This window comes from Theobroma cacao, chromosome 9 (assembly GCF_053813885.1).
Source record: "Theobroma cacao isolate CCN51 chromosome 9, ASM5381388v1, whole genome shotgun sequence".
Classification (NCBI taxonomy): domain Eukaryota; kingdom Viridiplantae; phylum Streptophyta; class Magnoliopsida; order Malvales; family Malvaceae; genus Theobroma; species Theobroma cacao.
Window position 1 is genome coordinate 51,021 of NC_142647.1, and position 16,566 is coordinate 67,586.

Sequence of the window (16,566 nt, forward strand, 5' to 3'; positions counted from 1 at the left end):
TATGTAGACAACTAGCCTAACCATACTCACATCTTCAAGATGTTAGATTGACTGTAAAAGTGTATATAAAAAAGTATAGGAGAACACGTTGGGGCTGGGTGGATTATTGATATAGCCAGCACTGCTAGCATTGCCGACATACTCTACTAACATTTTATATTTTTATAAAGTATAATTGAATTATTAGTTAAATTTTGAATTTAGGCATGATAATATATAATAATATTGGGTTCATTAATATGTGTAAATTGAATCATATATTTTAAATATTTATTAATTTTGATCTAATAATATCATTAGAATTTTTTTTATTAAATATATTGATGTAAGCATGGGAGGAGTTAGCCAAATTTTATTACGGGGGTCAAAGATAGTGAAACAAAGATTAAAAATTTTACAAACTGATATGTTAAATTTAACCAACAGTCAAAAGATAGATAATAGAAAATAATTTTATATAAACGAAAATCTAAAAACAATATACCTGCAATAATCTTTTAAGAAAGTTATGCTCGACTATATTTTCTGGATTTAAATTTATTAATTATTGATTATGTACTGAGAAACATCAATTTTTTTAAGATTGAATATTAGATGTTTTGATCCACACTCTTATTCATAAACTGAAGCATTAAGGCTTGATGGCTCAAGTGTGTTGGTCCCGTTTGAGTGCTAGAGGGGGGGGGGGGGTGAATAGCACAAAAATTTTCTAGTCAACCCTTTAGAACTTGAAGAGCACTTAATCAACTAGATGAAGGGAAAGACTAGAACTTGTTAAAATTACAAGACACTAAGTAAGAAAGGGTAAAGAGAAGTGAACAATGCAAGAGTATTTATAGTAGTTTGATACTCCTGACCTACATTCACTACCTTAATCTCTCAATAAAGGATTTTCAACCCAACTTCACTAAACTAGTAGAATTAATAGCTTCCACCAAGTTTTTACAAGGTGAGCTTCTAACTCAAGTTTTAATCCCTTAAAATAATTTTTAGAATGCTTCCCACACTCTAATTTCTCAAGAAAAAGAAGAAAAACAAGTACAATAAAATAACTTTATAAGTCTGGACAGATTACAATCAAACTCAAACACTTTTTCTAGAATTGGAATGAAGAACAACTGTTTTTGGTAAAGAATATTTGGCTTTTTGCTTAAAGTAGCTTTTTTTTCTTCAAAATCAACATTCTTAGACCGTTGGAGCTTCATTTTATATCTGAAGAGTCAAATTTTTCTGTTAGAGATAGTTTCTAGCCATTAAAACAACTCCGATGTACTTCTAGCCGTTATTTTATCTTCTAGTGTTTAAATTCAAAAAGGTAGATAAACATCGACTAACCGATTATAGGCAGCTTTAACTGATTACAGCTTTCCTATCTTGCGTTATCCTGCTACTACGTTCTTTGCTCTAATTGATTACATGAGGCTATGACTGATTAAGAGTTCTCTATCTTCAGACTTATCTTCTACAGCAGACTTCTTCTAACTGGTTATGGCAGGCTCTAACTGATTACAAACTTTCTGTTTTCACTTTTCCACACAACAGTCTTTCTCTATTTAGTCAGCACTTTCCTTAACTGATTGAGACTTTACTTCTTTCAGCCATAATTGATTATAATCAGCTTTAATCAACTAGAAGATCTTCGAATTTTGAACTTCTCTATTTTGGCTCGCTTCAATGGTCAACAATATTTTCAACCTTATTTTTGGCACTTGAAGTTACTAGGACCTTGTGCTCTAACCGATTAACAAAACTTCTTAATTGATTAGTATATTTCTGTTTTACTTCAACTTATCACACAGCCATACCTTAGCTGATTAAGGTCCTTTGATAATCAGTTACTAGGGTTCTGTTTTTGTTCATTATTTGCTCTTTCCTTCTTAACTGATTAATTTTTCATTAATCTTAGCAAGCTCCTTGACTTGCTTTTAATTAACAGCTTTGTTAGGGGTATTAAATTAAATCTTACATACTTAAATAGTGAAGTTGGACATTAATGAATTATAAATGTTTTGTTATCATTAAAAACATATGGAGTCAACAGAGTGTAGGAGAATCATTTGGACGATTTGCATTTTCTCTTTTAAAGAATTTGTTAATTGTTTTCAACTTACTCATACTTTAATTAAACCTAAAAAGAATTAATGTAATCAATATCCAATATTCTTATTTTATTTCAATTTAAATTTATAATACTAAATATAAAGCTAGAATACATAAAATATAAATAGTTAAATATGAGATACAAGTTTATAATTTCTTCTTATTTAATCAAGATTGTTTAAAGACACTATATTAAAGATAATTTCCTTTCAACTAAATATAAAACGTAAAGCAAATAAAAAAGATATACTCAAGTTAATTTCCTCTTACATAATTAGGATTAATAAAAATAATAATATATTGATGAAATTTTAAGTAACAGTGTAACATTACAATTACATTTGAAAACTGCATAATAATTTATTTATTTTTAAAGATTAAAATTATAAAAAATAAAACTCGCATAACAAAAAAAGAAAAATATGAAAAATAGAAGATAGAACTCATATATGATATAACAAAAAAGAAAGAAAAAGAATATGGTTGATAATCTATAGAAATTTATTAAAGAAAATCTATAGAGATTTAGAATATATGAGTAAAGAGAATAAAAATGAAAAAAAAAACAAACATACATAAAAATAATAATATAAATTAAAAAATAAAAAAAAACTTTAAAATTGAGTGAGATATGTGAGATTATTTTGTGATTCTTTATTTGTATTAATTGTTAAATAAAAAATTATTTTGAAGCGATCATTAAGAAAATTTATGAAAAAACTTAAAAATTTTATATGGTATGAAAAAAATTTTAAAAATTTTGAGAGCCCCAATCACTGTAGAAGGCTCCGCCCTTGGATGTGATTTTGTTATGCAAAAGTGATGTTGATCAAATGTAAATGATAATAAAAATTTATTGAAAAGTAATCGAGGGAGCCAAGCTCAAACGGGTCGGGCAAACAGTAAACATCATTAACCAGGACAAGAACCAGCTTATCACCACACATAAATCAAGAAAACAATTTGCTAAGAGTAAGACATGCACCAAAAAATTAAAGGAATGAGACTAACACCTAATAAATAATTAATCAGCATTAACTTAAATGCCGGCCTCAACACAGCTCAGCCTTAACGGGACTTTGTCAATCCCACCCACAACTTTTGTCCTTTTGCATCACCTCATCAAATTCTTAGTCCTTGGTCCTCTCTGCCACGGCTCCTCCCTCAACATTCGTTAAATTCTTCTCCTTTTGCTTTCTTTGTGATCCAAGACAAATTAACCACCAATCCGTCCCCATTGCGTTTCAGGCCAAAGCTGAAACCTTCCCATCTGAAAAATGGGCCATAATAAAGCATATTGTTGCTTACTGTTGCTATTCATGTTAACATGCCTTGTTGGAGCATCATGGGGTGAAACTGAGGCCACAATCCTTCTTAGGTTTAAGAACTCTTTATCCAATCACGAATCTGCGCTTTCAGATTGGAATGACTCGGCGCCAAGTCCATGCACTGACGACAATTCAAATTGGACAGGTTTGCGCTGCAGCAATGGGACAATTTTTGGACTGAGGCTGGAGAGTATGGGTCTAATGGGTGTAATTGATATAGACACACTTACGGAATTACCGCTTTTGCGTACCTTAAGCTTTATGAACAACAGCTTTGATGGGCAATTGCCTGACGTAAATAAACTTACTTCTTTGAGAGCCTTGTATTTGTCATACAATCGTTTCTCCGGTGAAATACGTGAGAATGGTTTTGCAGCCATGAATTCTTTGCAGAAAGTGTATCTGGCACGAAATAACTTCTCTGGTAAAATTCCAAAATCACTAGCTGCATTGCCAAGATTGTCCGAGTTGAGTCTTGAGGGGAATCGTTTTGAAGGAAAGATACCGGATTTTCAACAGAAGGATCTGATTATGGTTAATCTAGCTGATAACCAGCTCGAGGGTCGGATACCAGATAGCTTGACTAAGATGAATTCAAGTTTATTCGCAGGTAAAAATACTACTGGTCTCATTACTCTTGTCTCACTTGATATATAATAAATTTATTATTTTGATTTTAATATCTTATTATGTATGAATTATTTCATTCGTCAAGAAATCACACGACTCATACTTAATACTATTTATTTCGTTATATATGTAATTTGAATTTGAAGTTAAAAATACGATATCAAACAGTATCCATTACATATTGTACTAAATATGAGTTAATTTTTTATCGTATATTTTCATAAATTTTGTAGCTTGCGTATCTCAAAATTTAACAGTCGCTGATTATGGGGAATGGACTAAACTGCACATTCCCCATCCCACAAAATGAGATTCGATTATTTACATATTGGTAGAGCTGGTTGAATATATACGATTTTTGCATGGAGCAGGGAACAAAGGTCTATGCGGAAAGCCTCTGCCACAATGCAAATCCTCAAAGAAGCGGAACATCATAATAATCACCGTCGTAGCTGGCTCTGTGGTTTCCTTAGCTGCCATTGCCGCTGTTTCTTACATCCGTAGTGGGCCAACCACAACATCCCAAGTCAAAAACTTCCAAGAGAAAAACGCTGGTAACATTGTGGGCCGGAAAGAAGCTCAATCATCTAATCATTACAGAAAAGCTGAAAATGCAAAACTGTATTTTATCAGGAATGAAAGGGGGAGGTTTGAGTTGCAAGACCTGCTTAGGGCCTCTGCTGAGGTTCTGGGTAGTGGGAGCTTTGGGTCATCTTACAAGGCTGTCCTTTTGGATGGGCGTGCCATGGTTGTGAAGAGGTTTAGGCAAATGAACAATGTAGGCAAGGAAGAATTTCGTGCGCACATGGGAAGACTTGGAATGTTGTTCCACCCTAACCTGCTTTCCCTTGTGGCATTCTATTATAGAAAAGAAGAGAAGCTTTTGGTGTCTGATTTTGTTCCAAATGGCAGCCTGGCTGGTCATCTTCATGGTAGGATCTCTCCCTTTTCACCATTCCTTGATTTCGAATTTAGTAAAATAACAAGATTCAATGTTGTATATAAAATTTTCGCCAGTGCAAAAAACAAGAAGCATGCCATGTCAATATAGCATGTATATGGAAAAGTTCAATTTAAAACGTTATTTGGCTAAATTTCCTCAGCTAGGCGTGCGCCAGATCAGTCAGGGCTTGACTGGCCGACTCGCTTGAAGATCATCAAAGGAGTAGCAAAGGGCTTGGCTTACCTCTACAAAGAGCTTCCTAGCTTGACACTACCCCATGGACACCTAAAATCCTCCAATGTGCTTCTGGATCATAACTTTGAGCCCCTTTTGACAGACTATGGATTAATGCCCGTTATAAACAAAGAGCACGCTCAGCAATTCATGGTGGCCTACAAGTCCCCAGAGTTCACGCAATACGACCGCACAACAACAAAGACGGATGTATGGAGTCTTGGAATACTGATTCTTGAACTGCTGACAGGTAAGTTCCCGGCCAACTATTTAAAACAAGGAAAAGGTGGCAATGTGGATTTGGCAACTTGGGTCAACTCTGTTGTGAGAGAAGAATGGACAGGAGAGGTTTTTGACAAGGACATGAAGTCGACTAAGAACGGGGAGGGTGAGATGTTGAAGTTGTTGAAGATTGGGATGTGTTGTTGTGAGTGGAATACAGAGAGGAGGTGGGAATTAAAAGATGCCGTGGAAAAGATTGAAGAGTTGAAGGAAAGGGATAGTGATATGGAAGACTGCTCTTCATGCGGCAGTGAAGGAGACGCGTACTCGTCGAGAGCAATCACTGAGGATGGTTTTTCTTTCTCTGTCAATGGTTGAAAGCCAGCCTACTTTCAACTATAACTTGAGAGGGATAACGTTTTAATTAATTTGGCGTTGTAGATATCCTCCAACTGCTCAACTTTCAAGAATTTGCATACTTAGTATCTGTACGTAGCAAGTGTCCATTATCTATATATATATCAATTGAATGGTGGGAAATCTGTCATATTTTTCAATTTAATCTTATTTCTTTTCTTGCAATGCTTATTCTTGATGTTCTGGTCTCTATATTGGAAGGAAGATATTGCGCTTCCCAGTGGCCAAATGGCCAAGAGAGTTGTCAATAAGATGGCATCTTCTTCTTATTATTTATTGGTTAAAATAAAATAAAAGCATGTCAACATTCTAATAGATGAAGCTTAGGTTTAGTGCACCATAAGCCATGGATACCAAGTAAAGGTGTTTTTGAATTGATTTCTTCTTTTAAAAGTTGAGATAGAAATTGGACTTGGTTGGTTTATTTATGTTTTTTATTATTAAAATAATAAAATATTATTTTAAAATTAATATATACTACAATAATTTAATGCTGGTCAAATTGGACCGGTTTGAACAACTAGATCTAGTACGAAATAAATGCCAGTAAGCTAAAACAGTGTATATGTTTGATTAATTATATGATTAACGCATTAAAATTCTCTCTTTTTTCTGCGGCTGGAATAACCTATGAAACAAGAGGAATATTATATTTGTCAACATGTCAATAGTTGGTCTTTGGAAGTATCAAGTTAGGAAGGGATTTAATACCCACAAAATGGCATATGCCTCGTAACGTTGGCATCATAAATAAAGAACAGGCTGAGCATTATCTTCAATCAAAAAAGGCAAGTTTGCGTTATCCTGTCATCCATCCAATTCCCCGTTTATCTCTTAAGGCATGGGGTCGTGATCCCTGTCCCTTCTTCGTCTTATTCAATCTCAGAAGTGATCGTCAACAAGAAGGGAAAGGACCACACTCCAAGCTACTTGCTATTGTCAGATGCTCCTGCATTTCAAGTTTTTTTTTTGTCCTTCTTTATTTTATTAAAATTTTAGTTATGTTTTTATAAAATTGAGATTTATATAGTTTTTAAAGTAAAAAATTATTATAATTAATTTTAATATAATATATAAAAGAGTAAGACAATAACCAAAGGCGGCACAAGGTTTAGAATAAGAGGCAAAGGCATAAGATTTGGAACCCTAATAAATAATCAGCAAGAAATTTGATAGGAAATAAAAAAGAAAGTTTCCAACAATCTCTGAATCAGCTTCTGCTCAAAAGCAAAGTGTACACTGGCTGGCTTCTTAATATTGTCTATCATTTCAATTATTTCCAGATCATATCCTATAAACTCCTTTAAATTACGTACGTTCCTATCCTATTTCCTAACGTGATGGTCATTGTAAGTCTGCGATACAAACTAGCTCCCTCTCGTTCTGTTTCTATCCAATTATTAATTTATATGTTGCTGAACAAATTAAGTTTCAGCCTTTCAGGTATATACGTTATGTGCTTTAATTTTCATTTAGTATATAAGTATGTGATATGCTACTATCAATGTCTGCACTTCTACAAGAGCTGTTGGCATTAAATTGATTCCTTTGAAATCTCATCAACTACATGTATGGTCTGTTCTCTTGTTTTTGTCTTTTTGTTCTTCTTTTACTCCACGCATCATGTAATTATATGGCTTTAGGGTTGAAAAAAATTAGGAATCATTGTTTGGATATAAGGAACCGAAAAACATTGGGCAAAAAAATGAAAATGTGTAGCCTAGGTTCAAACCTATGTTTCGATTAGTCAAATTATCTACTATATGGATGTGTGACCTTGGTCTTACATTTTGCTTTATAACGAAGAATAATCACCGATATTTATTAAGTTTTTTTTATATTGTTTCGTAAAAACATTTAGCACTACTTTTAAAATAAAATAATTAAAAAGGAATACTGAGGTGACATTTTGTTATATATGACAATGAAAACAATAAATTCCCTGAAAAAATGTTCTGCATTCTCATCCGTCCCTTAAGTGCTCGTGGAATATTCCAGGTTGCATGTTCACAATGAAATTGGCCACAAAGTTTTGTAAGTTGCGTAGCATGATGAAGCCCTCCCTACCTTCTATAAGCCTTTGAAATTGAGAAAAAAACATATTACTACAAACAAGGATTAGAAACCGTCTGCACAGAACCTTGCAAAGTTAGTGTTTTGCCTCGTCGTTAGCGAGTTTGAGAAAAGAGTAGAACAGCCAACTTCTGCTTGCAGTTGTCATGGCAGAGCCCGATTATCAGGCCAAAAGTATGCCCAGTGACGACTTTACCACCATGTTAGCATCTCAAGGGGTCGACTTCCTTTTATCCGTTGGAGGAGAGGTACTCCTGCGAAGCAACTTTTTTCTTTTCTCTCTCAAGTCTCAGATGCAAATTTTCACTCGGATCAGTCATGGCTCTTTAAATTTTCAATGAGCTTAGTTTCTCTTGAGAATTTTTATTATCTTAAATTTAGCTGACAGGAATAATTATATTGGTGAGAACAGAAATTTAATTATCTTAAATGGGCTTTGCTTGATTCAGATCAAATTAACTGAATAGAGATATATATGTGTGTTTAGGTACCCTTAACTTCATTAATTTGTTAAGGTTTTCTGTGTTTAGGTACCCTTAACTTCATTAGATCTTGAGAAGACGGTCTGCCTATTCTTCTCTGCAAACTGGTGCAGGCCCTGCAAAACTTTTATCCCGGAACTGGTGCAGCTCTATAACACGTTAAAATCACGAGGCGAAGGGCTTGAGATTGTCTTTATTTCCTTCGACCACGATGAGGATGGATTCAATGAGCACTTCAAGAGCATGCCATGGCTTACCGTCCCATTCAATGCAAATTTGCAAAACAAATTACGTGAAAGGTTTAATGTTGTCCGCATTCCCTCGCTTATTCCATTAAATTCAGATGGACAATCAATGGAAGAAGACTTGATTGGATTAGTCGAAGACTATGGTGAAGATGCATTTCCCTTCACTAGGAAGAGAAGAGCCGAATTGAAGGCTTCCGATGATTCGAAGCGTCAAGGAGGAAAAGTAGAACAACTTTTGGCACATCAAGGACGGAATTACGTTGTTTCTAGAGATAGTGGAAAGGTAATTAATAATACAGGTGTTTTTATGCAATTAATATACGTGCAGGTAATGAACCTGTTATGTTTTCGGTATTGCAGATACTAGTATCTGAACTTGTCGGGAAGACAATAGGCCTTTACTTTGGTGCACACTGGTGTCCTCCTTGCCGTGCCTTCACCGCACAGCTTGTAGAAGCGTACAAACAGCTACTGAACAGCAGGGGAGGATGTTTTGAGGTTATTTTGGTTTCGACAGATAGAGACCAGAAAGAATTTGATCTGAATATAAGTGGTATGCCATGGCTGGCTCTTCCATTTGAGGATAGGACGCGACACGATCTTTGTAGGATCTTCAACATCAAAGCCATTCCCGCATTAGTTCTGATTGGACCAGATGGGAAAACCATTAGCACAAATGGGAAGACCATTCTCTCCCTGTATGGTGCAAAAGCTTTCCCATTCACCCAGTCAAGTATTGCAGAGATAGAAACAACCTTGAAAAAGGAAGGAGATGCATTGCCTCACCAAATCCAAGACACAAGGCATGAACACGTGCTTAAATTGGACATGGCCAGAGCATATGTGTGTGATTATTGCAAAAGACCAGGGAGGTTCTGGGCATTCTCTTGTGATGTGTGTGACTACGATCTTCATCCAACTTGTGTCGAAGAAGCATGTTAAGATTGATATATAGATATATATATATATAGGTCTTGAGTGAGAGATGCGCAGCCTCATGTTATTATGGAGAATGACTATTTCTGCATCTCGAGGGAATAAATGCTGCTACAGTTTGTAACCTCAGTATGCATGATACATCATCATTCTTATTAACCTTGGTAACTGATATAGGATTTGGAATACATGAGTTTTGCTTGCGAGAATCCTTTTTTTTATTTTATATTTCCTGTCCATTAATTCTGATAAATATTTATTGCATTTGCATCTGTGTTCTTCTTCGGCTTTATTAAATACTTCACAACCATAATCACCGGCCTGCTGTGTTCTAAGATTAGGACATATGTTGAACTATCTGTCAGTTATATTCGAGGAAAATGATGATGTATGTGGGTAATTTAGAGGACAACATACTAGAAGCAAAGAGAAGAAAGAGGCTTTGTAGCTTGGACGGTAACTACGTGAAACATGGACAAATGGTATAAGAGGTCAAACACCTTACTGTCCGCAAAAGCGGGGTGCTCTCTCATAGATAGCGACATAAGACAGATTTCTGTGGTGAAATTTTTGCGGGCATTTCAAGTTTATTTTTATCAAATTAACCCAAAATAAAACAAGGGAGAAATATCTAATTGAGGGAGATAGGTTGAAAATCCTTCATTTCTTGTCACATCGGAAAAATGAAAGGATGCAGAAACAGGATACTGTGAGCCCTTCTTTCTCTCTCTTGGCCTTTTGAGAGAGATGAGGAGATCAACAAAGAAAACAATTTAACAAGCATCTTGTTCAAAGGGTTCTTACTTATAGGAGTTAAAAGCTTCGTTTAAAGCAAGTCCAGAACTTTTAAAACGACACCAACGAGGAAAAAAGGGAAGTAGCAGGTTGTAGAAAACAAGCTCTACATTCGATCTTTTATTGGTTTTCAGTACCAAATAAAAAAAGAAAAACGATTGGAAGAATACAGACAAGTCAGAAGAAAGATATGTGGACACCGAGAAGTTATGGCGAAAGAAGAGAAGGATCAAACGGGTTGGTGGCAGTGGCCATAGACAAGGACAAAAACAGCCAAAATGCCCTCAAATGGGCAATTGATCATCTCTTGCAAAAAGGCCACACTGTCGTTCTCATCCATGTGAAAGTCAAGCCGTTCTCTCTCTCCACCTCGCCTCTCCCTACACCTCGTACGTTCGTATTCTACAACAAAAATCACATTTCTCTTTCGACTGCAGGGTTACAAAAACTTCTTTTTCTGGTACAGGGTTGAACCAAATTTCTGATATCAATGGTGACTTACCATTGGTATGTAAAGATCCTGATCCTCAGACCAGGGAACTTTTCCTTCCTTTCCGTTGCTTTTGTACTCGTAAAGATGTGAGTTTGGTAGATTTGATTAATTTGTTCTTTATTGGGACATTCTCTCTCTTAATAATGATCTAAAAAATTCAGCAATGATTTAACAATTTTACTTGATCTGCACTAAAATACCCCTAGCACTGCTTTGAAATACTTGCAGTTTGCATTCAGCAAATGAATCTTATAGATAATTAACTCTGTATGACATGCAATTTTGACTTCAGATACATTGCAAAGATGTTGTTCTAGAAGAGACAGACGTAGCAAAAGCTTTGATTGAATATGTCACTCAGGCTGCAATTGAGGTTTTGGTCGTTGGTGCCTCGACAAAAACTGGCTTTCTTAGGTATGTGTGCCCTATGCTAACATCAGCCCTCATCAACAAAATTGAATTTTCCAAACTATGAATGCCAAGATCATGCAAATGACCATGACTAAAGTCTTGGAGATTTTCTCTTTGAAATTTCCAGAGAAACAGTCAATTTGGATATAATAAAATCGATGTACCTTTCAACAGGAAAGAATACCGATACAGATGCAGCTAGCATGTCCAGAGTTCTAGGCTTTTGCTTTGGACAGTAATGGCATTACATTAGACTTGAGCAGAGGACTTGGATTACGGGATTTTCTTGCATGATCATGTTATGTTTGCAAGTAAGCTATAAATAGAAAGTAACCATATTGGTTTTCCTGTCAAAGACAGCGTATGCAATGAAAAATTAAATCCAGGCAAACCTGTGGGATCTCCTTCCGCGATGAAGGTGGAATCTCGTTCTTATCATCATAATCTGATGAAGATTCAATGCCTTTCAACTGAATAAAATAGAACTAAGTTTTGTGTTTTATACTTTGAAAATGATTTAGGACTTGCATATTTGGGATAAACAAAATGATTTAAGATTAAGTTGTCCCTTTTGAATTCAAAAGTAGGAATCAATTATAGGTAACAGACAAGCTTGTTTGCAAAAAGTAGGATTCATTAACAGCGTTGATGATCAATTTGATTTTTTGGGTCAATAAGGCAGTATATTCCTTCCCATATACTAGGAAGAACTAGAGATGTCAACGGGTACCCTATTATAGGATACCCGCGAGTACCTTATCCGGTTACACCGGGTTAGGGTATTCCATAAAAGGGTTCGGGTAGTGATTTTACTACCCGAATCAGGTTCGGGTACCACCCCTTGGGTACCCATTATCCAAACCCGATTAATATTTATAAATATTTTATTATTATTTTAATAATTAAATTAAAAATTTATAATTTCTATCAACTTTACAAGCAATTTTTTTGTTAAAAACTAACAAAAATATGAAAAGTATGGTTACTCTAATTATTAATATGATGACATTAATATATTTAAATTAAAAAATTATTAGATTGTTAATTATGTTTAAATAATTTGAATATTATATCATATTATAAAGGAATATAATTACTATTATATATGTACTTTTAATATACATATATTTAATTTTTATTTTGTGTTAACATTACAAAAATTATGATTTATAAAATTATTAATTATAATATATATATCATTATTTATATAATCTTATAATATATATATTTAAAGAAAGCTTTTGAAATTAGAATAGTTTTAGAACCTAAATATTTTTTTTAATTTCATGAAATAAAGAACAAATCCTTATAATTAATTAAATTAATTCATGAAACTATTATTATTAATTAACTTGTAATGTCTTATAGTTTATATATTGTGTTAATTTATAAGAAATATAATTACTCTTTTATATATTAAAATATTTTTTATGTATGCCTGTATATATATATATATATATATATATACTTTAAATATAAATATATTTACTTTTTATTTTGTATTAACATTGTAAAAATTATAACTCATAAAATTATTAATTACAGTATATATACTTTTATTTATATAAACTTATAACATATAAATCTAAAGAGAAGTTATGAGATTAGAAAAGTTAATTGGGTAATTGAGTACCTATGAAAAAAATTTTAATAATTTTTTTATTTAATCTGGTATTTAAACGGGTTAGGGTGATTATAGAGTAGTAGGAATGTATTAGGTTAGGGTTAAGGTAATAATTTTTAAATTATTTGGATAATTAATAGAGTTAAGGTAATTAATTTTTAATAGGATTAGGGTTCGGGTATCTCAAAATTATATGGTACCCAACCCGTTGACACCCGTAAAAAGAACAAGATGCTTCAACGAATAAAGCATGTTGGTTTATCATCCAAAACCCTGCCTCCCTGGCTATGGAGAAAAAATGATCATGATTTGCATCAGCGATCTAAGAGAATGTTGATCTTTTGCTGCTTTGTGAAGTCATTTACAATGACGCATAAATTTATGTGGAAGTTCATTTAACTTCAAAAAAGTTTGTCTCTGTAGATTCAAAGCAGCCGATATTCCTGGAATGGTATCAAAAGGTGCACCAGACTTTTGTAGTGTGTATGTCATATCCAAAGGCAAAATTTCATCCATGAGATCATCCTCCCGTCCAGCGCCAGCTATCTCCCCATTGCGTAATCACCTTCTTAACCAATCCAGCTTAAAACCAACTCCTCCCGAGTCGCATATCCTGCCTGCTAATAGTTTGAGAGGTCTGCTCCTTTGCTTCAAGCTTTTGTCCAAGTTATCTCTACCATTGGTCAATTTTAAAATAATCTGTGAATAATTTGAACAGTTGAAAAGCCGCGACTTGAGCCACCGCGTAAATCCAGTGATTCCATGGAATCCTTCAGGTAAGCAACACTACCAGGGTCCCCAAAATGAGCAATAGTTAAATCGTTAATCTTTCTTTAGCAGCTCCTATCACGATTCCTTACTACATATTACCTGTCTGTCTGTTTCTATCTATCTCTCTCTTTTTTTTTTTTTCAATATAAAATAATAAACGGAAGATATGTACTCATAACTAATTTATTGTATTACTTAATTGTTTAGTAATTTGTGATACAGGTCACCTTTCACCAGGAGAGGCCTAAACGGGAAATCATATCCGAACCTTCATATTCCTGATACAGACATATCCTTTGTCACCTCTGGCAGGCCAAGCATTGACCGTATGTTTCCCCCATTTTACGATAACCAAGAAACAATCCGCACTGCTCCAAGGCTTTCGAACGTTTCAGACATTGAAAGTAATATTAGCTTCGAGTCAATGCAGTTTGGACGGAAATCGGTGGATATTAGCTCTCCACCTAATATTTCATCAGCTTCGCAGGACAGTGACAAATTATCAAACTCATCGGCATCAATGGTAAGAAGATAAATTAAATTATTCGATGACTTCAGTTCTCCATTTACGTTAGAATGGGCCTAAAGCCTACCCAACGCAGTTCAGCTAAAAAGGGGCAATGGTCAACTAACGCGACATAATTGTGTTAACAACTCGACATGCCTGATATGAGGATGTACATTCTCTATGCTTATAATATATGCATATATCTAGGTATTTTCTTATCGAGTTAGACCAAAATATTATTATCAACGCCTCTCTAGTTGCTGCTTTTCACTCAAGGCAGATATATAAAATATCTTACATAAACAGATGCTTTTTGGAGATTTATAGTAAAATGGATGATTTTTCTATTTTTTGATGAAATCTGCAGGATGATGTGGAAGCTGAAATGAGGAGGCTAAAGCTGGAGCTCAAGCAAACTATGGAAATGTACAGTTCAGCCTGCAAAGAAGCACTCACAGCAAAACAAAAGGTTAAACAATCAATAAATATCCGCTTGCAGTGCTACGTCTCAAGCCCTGAACACTTTTACAGATTATAAAATTTTGTGCGTTACATTACAGGCAAGAGAACTCCAGCTGTGGAAATTGGAAGAGGAGCGGAGATTGGACGAGGCCCGACTGGCAGAGGAAGCTGCATTAGCAATAGCAGAAAAGGAGAAAGCTAAGTCAAAAGCAGCAATTGAGGCAGCTGAAGCAGCTCAGAGAATTGCAGAACTTGAAGCACAGAAAAGAGTTAACGCAGAAATGAAAGCGCTCAAGGAATCAGAGGAGAAGAGAAAGGCACTTGATGCACTAGCACATTCAGATTCCAGGTACAGGAAGTACACGATTGAGGAGATTGAAGCTGCGACTGAATTCTTCTCAGAGGTTCTCAAGATTGGAGAAGGGGGCTATGGGCCCGTGTATAAAGGTCGTCTAGACCATACACCCGTTGCAATTAAGGTTTTGCGTCCGGATGCAGCTCAAGGAAGGTCGCAGTTTCAACAAGAGGTATGTGACAAGGTCACAGTGCACTTGGAAATGTTTGGACTTTTTATATGGTTATGTCTTCAGAAGTTGTTAACGCGAGAAAACTTAACTTGAAGAACTTTATTTTTATTTTTTTTTTTGATAAGTAACTTGAAGTACTTTCAATATATTCTGAGATTCATTTTGTTGGTTTACTATATAATCTATGGAATTATGGACAGTACATAATTTACAGGTAGAGGTGCTAAGCTGCATACGGCATCCAAACATGGTTCTCCTCCTGGGAGCCTGCCCAGAGTATGGATGCCTAGTGTACGAGTTCATGTCTAATGGGAGCTTAGAGGACCGTCTCTTCAGGAGAGGAAACACTCCACCTCTCTCTTGGCAGCTTAGGTTCAGAATTGCAGCCGAAATTGGAACGGGCTTGTTGTTCCTCCACCAGACTAAACCCGAACCCATAGTCCACCGTGACTTGAAACCTGCCAATATCTTACTTGACCGCAACTTTGTGAGCAAGATTAGTGATGTTGGGTTGGCCAGACTAGTTCCTCCATCCGTGACTGACAATGTAACGCAGTATCGAATGACCTCCACGGCAGGAACTTTCTGCTATATAGACCCAGAGTACCAGCAGACAGGCATGCTGGGAATAAAGTCGGACATATACTCCCTTGGGATCATGCTTCTACAAATAATAACAGCAAAACCACCAATGGGATTGACTCACCATGTGGAACGGGCTATTGAGAAGGGGAACTTTGAGCAAATGCTTGACCCAGTTATTCCTGATTGGCCGGTTGAAGAGGCCATGGGCTTCGCAAACATTGCACTCAAGTGTGCAGAGCTAAGGCGGAAAGACAGACCGGATCTCGGCAAAGTTGTGTTGCCAGAACTTAACAGATTGAGAGCACTTGCTGAAGATACCATGCATCCTACTTTGCAAACTGGGAGTCCAGGACACTCACCTAACTATAGCCAAGTTTCGCTACAACTAGTGAGTTGATTTATTACCAAGTATTTCTAACCATGTCATCATATTTCCGTCTTTAGCTAAATATTGATGTTTTTCTTCTTGTTTTTCTTTTCAGGAGCATACCAGTTGTCCTAACTTTGCGCAGTCCGATGATGGCTCAAGAAGTCCTTCCAACGAGAATTGATAGGTATTTGCTCGAGGAAAGATTGACCTAACAAGTTTAGTTTTTGTAGGTAATTTTAAGTCAAAATATGAATACTGTCTTGGAGTTTTATTTTTACCTTGTCCTTTTATCACCTCAAACATGTACAGTCACAGAGAGCCAATGATGAGCTCACACACGACATTAAAAATGGTAATGAAGAGATCATAATTCATAACTAGTAGGGCTATATATGAAGAAAAATTGT

The 16,566-nt window shown here is 35.2% G+C and overlaps 3 protein-coding genes across 3 annotated transcripts; all 3 read left to right on the forward strand.

Moving 5' to 3' along the window:
• Positions 1-3,605: 3,605 nt before the first annotated feature.
• LOC18587574 (Leucine-rich repeat protein kinase family protein) lies at positions 3,606-5,835 on the forward strand. The gene is made up of 3 exons (XM_007011397.3): positions 3,606-4,038; positions 4,430-4,990; positions 5,162-5,835. The coding sequence occupies exons 1-3, from the start codon at positions 3,621-3,623 to the stop codon at positions 5,833-5,835; spliced, it is 1,653 nt and encodes a 550-aa protein (XP_007011459.2). The 5' UTR covers positions 3,606-3,620.
• A 2,125-nt stretch (positions 5,836-7,960) lies between these two features.
• On the forward strand, positions 7,961-9,839 carry LOC18587575 (protein kinase C-like zinc finger protein). The gene is made up of 3 exons (XM_018127055.2): positions 7,961-8,195; positions 8,478-8,960; positions 9,038-9,839. The coding sequence occupies exons 1-3, from the start codon at positions 8,094-8,096 to the stop codon at positions 9,617-9,619; spliced, it is 1,167 nt and encodes a 388-aa protein (XP_017982544.1). The 5' UTR covers positions 7,961-8,093; the 3' UTR covers positions 9,620-9,839.
• Positions 9,840-10,598: 759 nt separating this feature from the next.
• LOC18587557 (kinase with adenine nucleotide alpha hydrolases-like domain-containing protein) lies at positions 10,599-16,380 on the forward strand. The gene is made up of 10 exons (XM_018127543.2): positions 10,599-10,801; positions 10,846-10,987; positions 11,194-11,315; positions 13,360-13,571; positions 13,655-13,712; positions 13,930-14,230; positions 14,583-14,684; positions 14,776-15,204; positions 15,419-16,177; positions 16,272-16,380. Exons 1-10 carry the CDS (start codon positions 10,599-10,601, stop codon positions 16,338-16,340), a joined length of 2,397 nt encoding a protein of 798 aa, XP_017983032.1. The 3' UTR covers positions 16,341-16,380.
• The last annotated feature ends 186 nt before the right edge of the window (positions 16,381-16,566 follow it).